Source organism: Amblyomma americanum, chromosome 1 (genome assembly GCF_052857255.1).
Source record: "Amblyomma americanum isolate KBUSLIRL-KWMA chromosome 1, ASM5285725v1, whole genome shotgun sequence".
Classification (NCBI taxonomy): domain Eukaryota; kingdom Metazoa; phylum Arthropoda; class Arachnida; order Ixodida; family Ixodidae; genus Amblyomma; species Amblyomma americanum.
In genome coordinates this window covers 123,131,088-123,138,553 of record NC_135497.1, presented here as the reverse complement: position 1 = coordinate 123,138,553, position 7,466 = coordinate 123,131,088, and the positions used below count along the sequence as shown (strand labels likewise).

Here is a 7,466-nt window from a genome sequence, read left to right as displayed (position 1 = left end):
GCCGCAAAGTTTTAGTTCGCATTTCGGTACAAATTAGGTCATTCAAGAAAAATCTCTATAATCCATAGTTACTCCGGTTTTCTCGATCAGTAATGTATTTCGCTGTTATAGTGCTCACTTTGATGCAAGACCAAAAACGTAATATTTTCTGCTGGTTGTTTTCACACAAAAAAAAATGTAATATAGGCTGGTTGGAGCTCGATACCTTTTGAGAAATCTCATGTGCAGAACGACTGCGTCCTTGCTAGACCTGTGTGCCTACGTGCCCTGCGAAAACATAATTCAAAGCATAATTCAACACCCCTGTGGCCATGTTAAAGACCCGACAGCCTTGGAGCGGAACGTGCTTAATACAGCGACGCCAACAGGCACCCGGTCAGCACTTGTGTTCTGCCCTTGGGTTTCTAAAACGTACTTTTCCAACTTATACTCGAATTACGTCACGCCATGCACAACAAACGTTAAATATATACAGACATAAAATTTCGAGCGAAAACAAACAATATAAATTGTTTCATTGGGGTAACGATGTGCCCTATAGCAATTTTCAGTCGCAGACATTGAGTAGAACGTAATTTAATATAATTTTGAATGTGGTCCAAGGCGCTGCTCAGAACATCGACACGAAGCGATTGCCGTCTAGGTACCTTTTCCCCGATTACTCTGACGTCACTGAACCGGGTGGTGGTTCACAGGAAGAAGCAGTGCTTGCTGGCGACGCCGACGTCATTAGGAATGTGGTAGTGCAGGTTGGCCGGTCGACCGTGACGTCAAGGTGCACTGTCGAGCTGGCGCCGACAGAGACCGAAATAGCCGGAACAAAATCGTTTGTAATTAATTATTAACGCTGCGCACTGGTGTTTTGAGCTCGTTTTCATAATAACCATGTCCGTAGGCTTCTTTGAAGACAAAAAAAAAACAAACCCCAAAAATACGTGTCTCCACCCCTTAAAAAGATGTTTAAATTAATGAGCAATAAATTAAAAAACTGATCTAGAATAAGTACCATATATCTGATTGTTTCTTTATCTTTTTATATATAATAGTTTCGTGCTTTGTGAAACTACATTTTCTTGAAAGTGAATTTTCGGGTAGATAACGAGCGGGTTTAACCCGAGTTCCCTTAGAAATCCGCTCGGAGCAGACGAAAAGGGCTGTGTCTTGTCGTCCTTGGTTCCTTTGCGCCGCACGTTTCCATGATGCCTCACCGACTGGCCCACACGAAGGTACTAATCAAACGAAAAGCCCTGTATATTTTGCACACGTAAACGCTTGGTTTAGCGAGTGTAGTAAGTGAAATCAAACGAAAAGCCCTGTATATTTTGCACGCGTAAACGCTTGGTGTTGCGATTGTATTAGGTCAAATAAGCCTCTTTTGGAGGTTTTGAATAGATATGATAAACACTTTCAGTCGTTCACTCAAAGTGAACACATCAAAGTGAACTCAAAGTTCAAAGTTCACTGAAAGAGAACTTTAGCATCAGCTGTTGCTTGCGCATGATATAGTGCATAAGTGTTCATATGATATTCATTGGGCCCTGAGCTCCACCAAGACCCAGATCCCTAAGAAATTAACCCCGAAATACCGCATTATGTGTGCTTGCATATTTATCGATTATGGCCTTATGCTCGGAGGAGTGTGGGGTTAAACACGAAATTTCTTGAATTCTGTTGAAGTGATTTTGAGAATACTATAGGCCAGTGCAGCAAGTGTTTCCAATGACGAGAACGTCTTCGCATGTAGCAAATGACGGTGTTCCGGGAGATCCTTGAAGAACCAGAGGCGATCGCTTGCGGAGCGTCCAGAATCGAAAGGATCATGTTTTAACTGCTGCCCAGGAACCCGGGTTGCGTTTTCGCACCTGTCTCGTCTTGTGAGTCCTGCAGGTTCAGGTTCCTGGGCCTAGCTGCACCGCCGGGTTTTCGCGCATCAATCGCATTCGCTCATGAGCACGCGCTCGGCGGCTTTCTCGAAGAGCTGCTGCTTCGCCTTTTTGAACGCACCGATTCGGCGCGGCGCACCCTGTCTGGACGTCTGCGTCACGCAGTGCCAGTCACGTGAACAACTACGCCACTGGTCAAGTGATAATGACGCCATTTCGTGGTAAATACGCTATTTCCGCTCAACTTGGCTTTAGCAGCTGCCGCTGTGCAAGAAATGCAGCAGAAAAATCTAGAAGGCAAGCTGTCCGACTTCTGATTATATGGTGTATAGCTAGCGCATTTTGGAAATGGTGGCAATATTCTCTGGTGACGATGTCCCGCCGCGGTGACTTAGTGGCTGCGGGCTTTGGGCTGTCTTCGTGTGGTAGGAGGAAGTTACATCACAGAGAATAGGGCGGGAAGGCACTCGGGTGCTAGATAGCGATGGGAGGGACGACAACTGATACGCGCTAGCAACGCAGTGGTCTTGGCCATGTCTCCGAATAGTCACTGCACCTTGGCGACCTGCGAAGTAGGCGGCGGTAGTGGTGAGTTGAGCTGTACCGACAGTGACTTTAAGGAGACTAATGCCATGCCTGATATAGGTTGGGAGAGCAGACGAGTTCTGGGAAGGCTTATGCTTTATGCCCGCTTGTGCAAACGCGCCATAGGCACGAAGATTTAGGCCCATTCAGCAAGCTTCTTTAAAGAGCAAGATTTCTAGGAACGATACTGCGTGTTTTTTCCGAAGGCCGCGACGGTTTCATTGCTGGACAGTGGTAAGAACACTAATGGACCGGGCCATTGTAGGATGCAGCGAAGGCTAATGGGGCGGCATTGTGGAGCTTGAAGGGCCGAGGTGAGCTGGAGGAAGTAAATGATAGTGAGGAGTACGTATTCCAGGCGGGTAATGTAAACGGACTGCTCATTACATTATTCTTCCTCTGCCTGTGGACAGTTTGTACGCGAATAAAGGAAACTGTCAGCCGTCCGTAATCGTTAGTGGTGCACCAACGATGAGCGTAGTAGGCGGGGAGCACTTAGGAATGAGATGCGTGTATAAGAGCGTTGTCAGTAGTGATGAGCAAAGCCACTGCTTCCCGCGGAGCAAAATAATACTCGATGGTCTCTTCTTTTATTTCTCGTGGCTTGCGCCAGCTGCCTTTTCTGATAGGAGTGTGATGGCAAGATTTTCACGGAGTTTGAGAATAAAATACGTTTTGGTTTGGACAAGTACCATGAATGGAAAAAAAGAATGGAAATATTACCTACCAATAGGAAGAATTAAAGATTTAATTTCTGCTGGAAACAGCGACAGAACGCGGTGGTGTCGGGCATATATATATATATATATATATATATATATATATATATATATATATATATATATATATATATATATATATATATATATATATATATATATATATATATATATATATATATATATATATATATATATATATATATATATATATATATATATATATATATATATATATATATATATATATATATATATATATATATATATATATATATATGGCTGTTTTGAACGCAAAAGTTCAACAAGTGTTAGTGTGTCTTCCAAAGTTGACCTAAGTCGCAAGTCACTGCACTGGCTTTGGCAACGTTTGCCCGCCAGGAAAGTGAAGTAAGGGATTCATGGACAAGGTGAAATTAGAAGACCAAAGGTAGGTTTTAGCAGACAAGTTGTGTAATCTCTGTAGTGTTGGATCTTTCCGCTGACCAGTGGACGCAAACAGTTGGATGTGTAGGTGACCAGTGTTACAAGGCGGTTAATAAGCGTGAACCTCCTCTGAAACCCACTACTAAGTACGCCGCTTTTATTGAAGAGTTGACAATAACAGACACCAGATGATGCTCCCAGGTTCATTTATTGTTGTTTATCAAGTTTAACGGCTTCGATAAGAGGACGTCTTGTTGCGCCAGGACTTGCTGTTTTGGTCGGTTCGATCTTGCACCTGACGATAGCCTACTTCACTTCAACCACCTTGTTTCCGCGAATGTCGGTCAGTTCTCTACTGTTAAACACAGCGAGAATAGACTTTTCTCCGGGGCGTTTCGGAATAATTCTGCACTTGTGCTCGAACTTGCCCTTCGCAGGCACATCGCTGCAGGAAAAAAACCCCCAAAATTAGACTTTACTTCCAGAACGAGTTCATTTACATAATTACGGACAATAGCGGCAATAACGGGCCCGTTTATCCTTTGCGCCTCTGGATGTCTGAAAGTCGAGGTCAAACGCAACATGGGAGAGTACATTAACCCATATATTGAAGGCTTAGTGGTCGGAACCACCGTTCAATGCCGCAAGGTATTTCCTTCGTTTTTCCGGCACACAAAATACTAAACGTTGTCCACTGGATCGTGCGTTGCAAGGTACAGACGGCTGCCGGCCTTTCAATACGCTCGGCCGCAAGACAGTCGTGTGGTGCATTTTATAAGAAGGAGGATTTCCCTTCAACTGCCTGTCAACCTTGACCTGCGATGTGTCTGACATTTCCTCTCAAACCTGCTACAACCAACGCTTCATTCCGTTGAAAATCTGACTCAACGTTTCTTCCATTAACCGATGGTCCTTTCCGCCACTCCTCCTAACTCTCCGCCTGTTACTGCCGACCGGTCATGCTACCGTCATGTTCTTAAATCATCTCATGCCAGTGCCTTCTGCCCTGCTATCGGGGCTACGCACAGAAGGAGATATTTTTAAGCGCGCCGAGGGCAGCATATACAGGTCATAGCCTATAAAAAACTTCGTACAAAGCTCGCCTATGAGTTCCCAGTAGTATACAATATTCCAATATACTGTGCATACCTGTGTGCGAGAAGATAGCGGGTGCAGTAGTTTGGTTCACCTCAAATCGCATTCTTTTTGCAGTGGTTGCTGGATAAGGAAATTCCTCGGGAATTCACAGAATTGTACAGAATATGCGCAATTGCCCGTCAGCTTGGCACGAAGGAAACGAAGGCTCCCTGTCCTTTGCCCCTGACCAATGAAAGTGGTGCAGGTGTGCATCTCTCCAGTGAATATGCATGGTTAACGAGAGTATAGCATATAATATATACAAAGCCACGCTTCACGGTCACCTCTTCGCCACCGATGAAAGCGTAAAGTCGCAAAGTTTGTTATTTTTCCAGCACTAAAACGACCTCAAGTGCAGTTACTTGTGGCCAGCGCTTAAACACGTCATGCGATTTTTTTCGGCCGACATCCTACTCTCATTATCCCTTTTTGCTTTCGCATGCTCGCAAGCATGTAGACATGCGTAGAACGTGGAGACAAAAAAGAAAAGACAAAAAAGAAAAGACAAACGAAAGACAAAAAAGAAAAGGCTTATGGATGGAAACGCTGCACTTACGGTACAGGGATGACCTCGGACTTTTGCATGATTCCGGGGATGTCCAATGTCACGCTGCAGCCAGTCAGGGGCACGTTGAGAGGATTGTCAAATGACAGGCAGTACTCCATCGGCCTGGACACATTGGTCGGTCCGTGCACCTGGAACCCGCAGATGTAGGGCGAAATTTTGCACGTGACTACGCAGGCACCAGCTATAACTATTTAGGAGCAAGGGACATACCATATTAGCAGATGAAGGCAAGGTCTCCTCAGGTTTTGTTACTACTGACAACGTTTCAGAGGTTTATTTTATTGTTTAAAAGTTTCGCCCGAAGTGCAAGAATCCACATGCAAGAGGATAAAAGAGATATCTACTTATCGAATGCACTCGGCTCAAAGGGACAACAAAAATGGCCAATTTTAGCTCGCTATGCGGGCTTGTCGTTCGCAAAGTGATCTTGATATCAACTAAGCTTAGTATTATTTGGTCTGAGTGTCAAGAATTGTGCACAGGAGACCAGATATCTGCATGCTAATGCCACGCTGAACTACTCTCGCACAGCAGTACGATTTGTTCCTTTCCGCTAATTATGAGCACAGCACTGTCGCAATAGAGTCGCACCGTCGGCACCGGCTACAGCATCGGAGCGCGCGGAAAGCGCTCACCTCAACGTTGATGGTGGGGTTGGCGATGGTGATCCTGGTTTGGCGGTACCAGGTGCCCTGGCCGCTGCCCTCATAGGTGCCGTGGGCGAAGAGCTTGACCACGTTCTGAGGGGCCAACTTGAGTTGGTACTCGTCAGCCGTCACCGTCAGGCACACCGTCTCGGCTGCGCATAGCGCGTGTCTCGAGTCATTTAAGGTCGGTTCCGGCCGCGGTGCTACATTTTAGCGTACGTGGGAAATTATTCGGGCCGAGAACAGTTTGTAGTGAAAGCCGGATGCAGCCTTTTGATTGCAGAGAAGGATAAGTTCTGTTCTCTGGATTCCTCTCTAAGCCTGGGCTCACCTGTTCGGCAACTCTTTTCACAGAAATAGTAAATAAACTTGCGAGTTTGGCGTTTCTTGATTTAAAAAACTCGGCTTGATCGTTTATACCCATATGTCTGCTTTGTCTGCCTTTTACAACAACGTTGTAGGTGACGTCGTCAGTGTAATTTTTTTAAAACATGCACGTATGTATGTGTGCGGATTTAAATGTGGTAGTTCTGCGCCAAACCTTCAGTCCAGGAATATATCAGAATATATTCCTGAACTGAAGTGTTGGCGCAGAGCTACCACATTTAAATCCGCACACATACATACGCGCATGATTATCAGAATATATTCCTTCGCGTTAGACGCGCGTTAATGAACGATGACGCGTTTTCTCCCTTTGTGCCAATGAGGCGCGAAGTGAGGGTGCATGAAGTTGGCAGTGTCGCGTGCCAGGGGGCCTTACTCTTTCCGGGCGGCACTTCGACGTTGAAGGCCTGCTTCTTGAGCAGCTTGTATTCCCCGCCGGTGTAGAACACGGAGTGGGCGGACAGCGTGAGCGATACCTTGCGTGGCACCTTTGACTGGTTGGAGCAGGTGACGGCCAGGCGCACCGGCTGACCCGCCAGCACCGACGAGATCTCCTCCATCTTCAGTTCCACGTCCTCCGGAGGCGGAGCGCCCGACAGGCCCATCACAGACTTGTTAGGCCTCACTGCAGCAGGCCGAGAGGAAGACGTTTTGTTTCAAAACAAGGGAAATGCAGCTTTTTGGACCTCACGCAGGTGAGTAGTATGGCGGGCAAGCTGAACGATGAACGTTCGTCGGCGGCGTTTTCTCGCATGACGAACTCGAGATAAGTTTTACTAGAAGCGGAGTAAAGCGGTGAGAAGGCGTGTCACTCTCTCGGCAACTGGATCCTTCCACGCTGATTTTAATTATTTGCTTGCTAAAAACCATCCAATCAAGGAAGCATCGCTCTCCTTCACTGAATAGCCTGTGTGGTTTCGAGAAAATTAAACACCGAAGTCTTTGTTGCTGATGATTTCGCCCACTAGAATACGGCCGCGAGAAAAGGCCAGTGGTGCTCTAAGACCCACCATAGAGCCAAAAAATGTGAGAGAGACGCGAAGGATGGGAACGAGCAACCGGGGGGGGGGGGGGGGGTAGCTTTTCCGTTGGAGCTCAGAAGTGATTACAAGAA

General features: G+C 46.2%; 1 protein-coding gene across 1 annotated transcript in view; it reads right to left on the bottom strand.

The window, feature by feature from the left end:
* Nucleotides 1–3,802: 3,802 nt before the first annotated feature.
* Nucleotides 3,803–7,466, bottom strand: part of LOC144113513 (uncharacterized) — a 51,294-nt gene continuing 47,630 nt past the window's right edge. Inside the window, exons 26-29 of the mRNA XM_077646619.1 lie at nt 6,729–6,977; nt 5,954–6,117; nt 5,307–5,446; nt 3,803–4,058 (exon numbers count right to left, since the gene is read on the bottom strand). Coding sequence (XP_077502745.1) covers nt 3,920–4,058; nt 5,307–5,446; nt 5,954–6,117; nt 6,729–6,977 — 692 coding nt within the window. The 3' untranslated portion in view covers nt 3,803–3,919. The remainder of the gene's footprint in view (nt 4,059–5,306; nt 5,447–5,953; nt 6,118–6,728; nt 6,978–7,466) is intronic.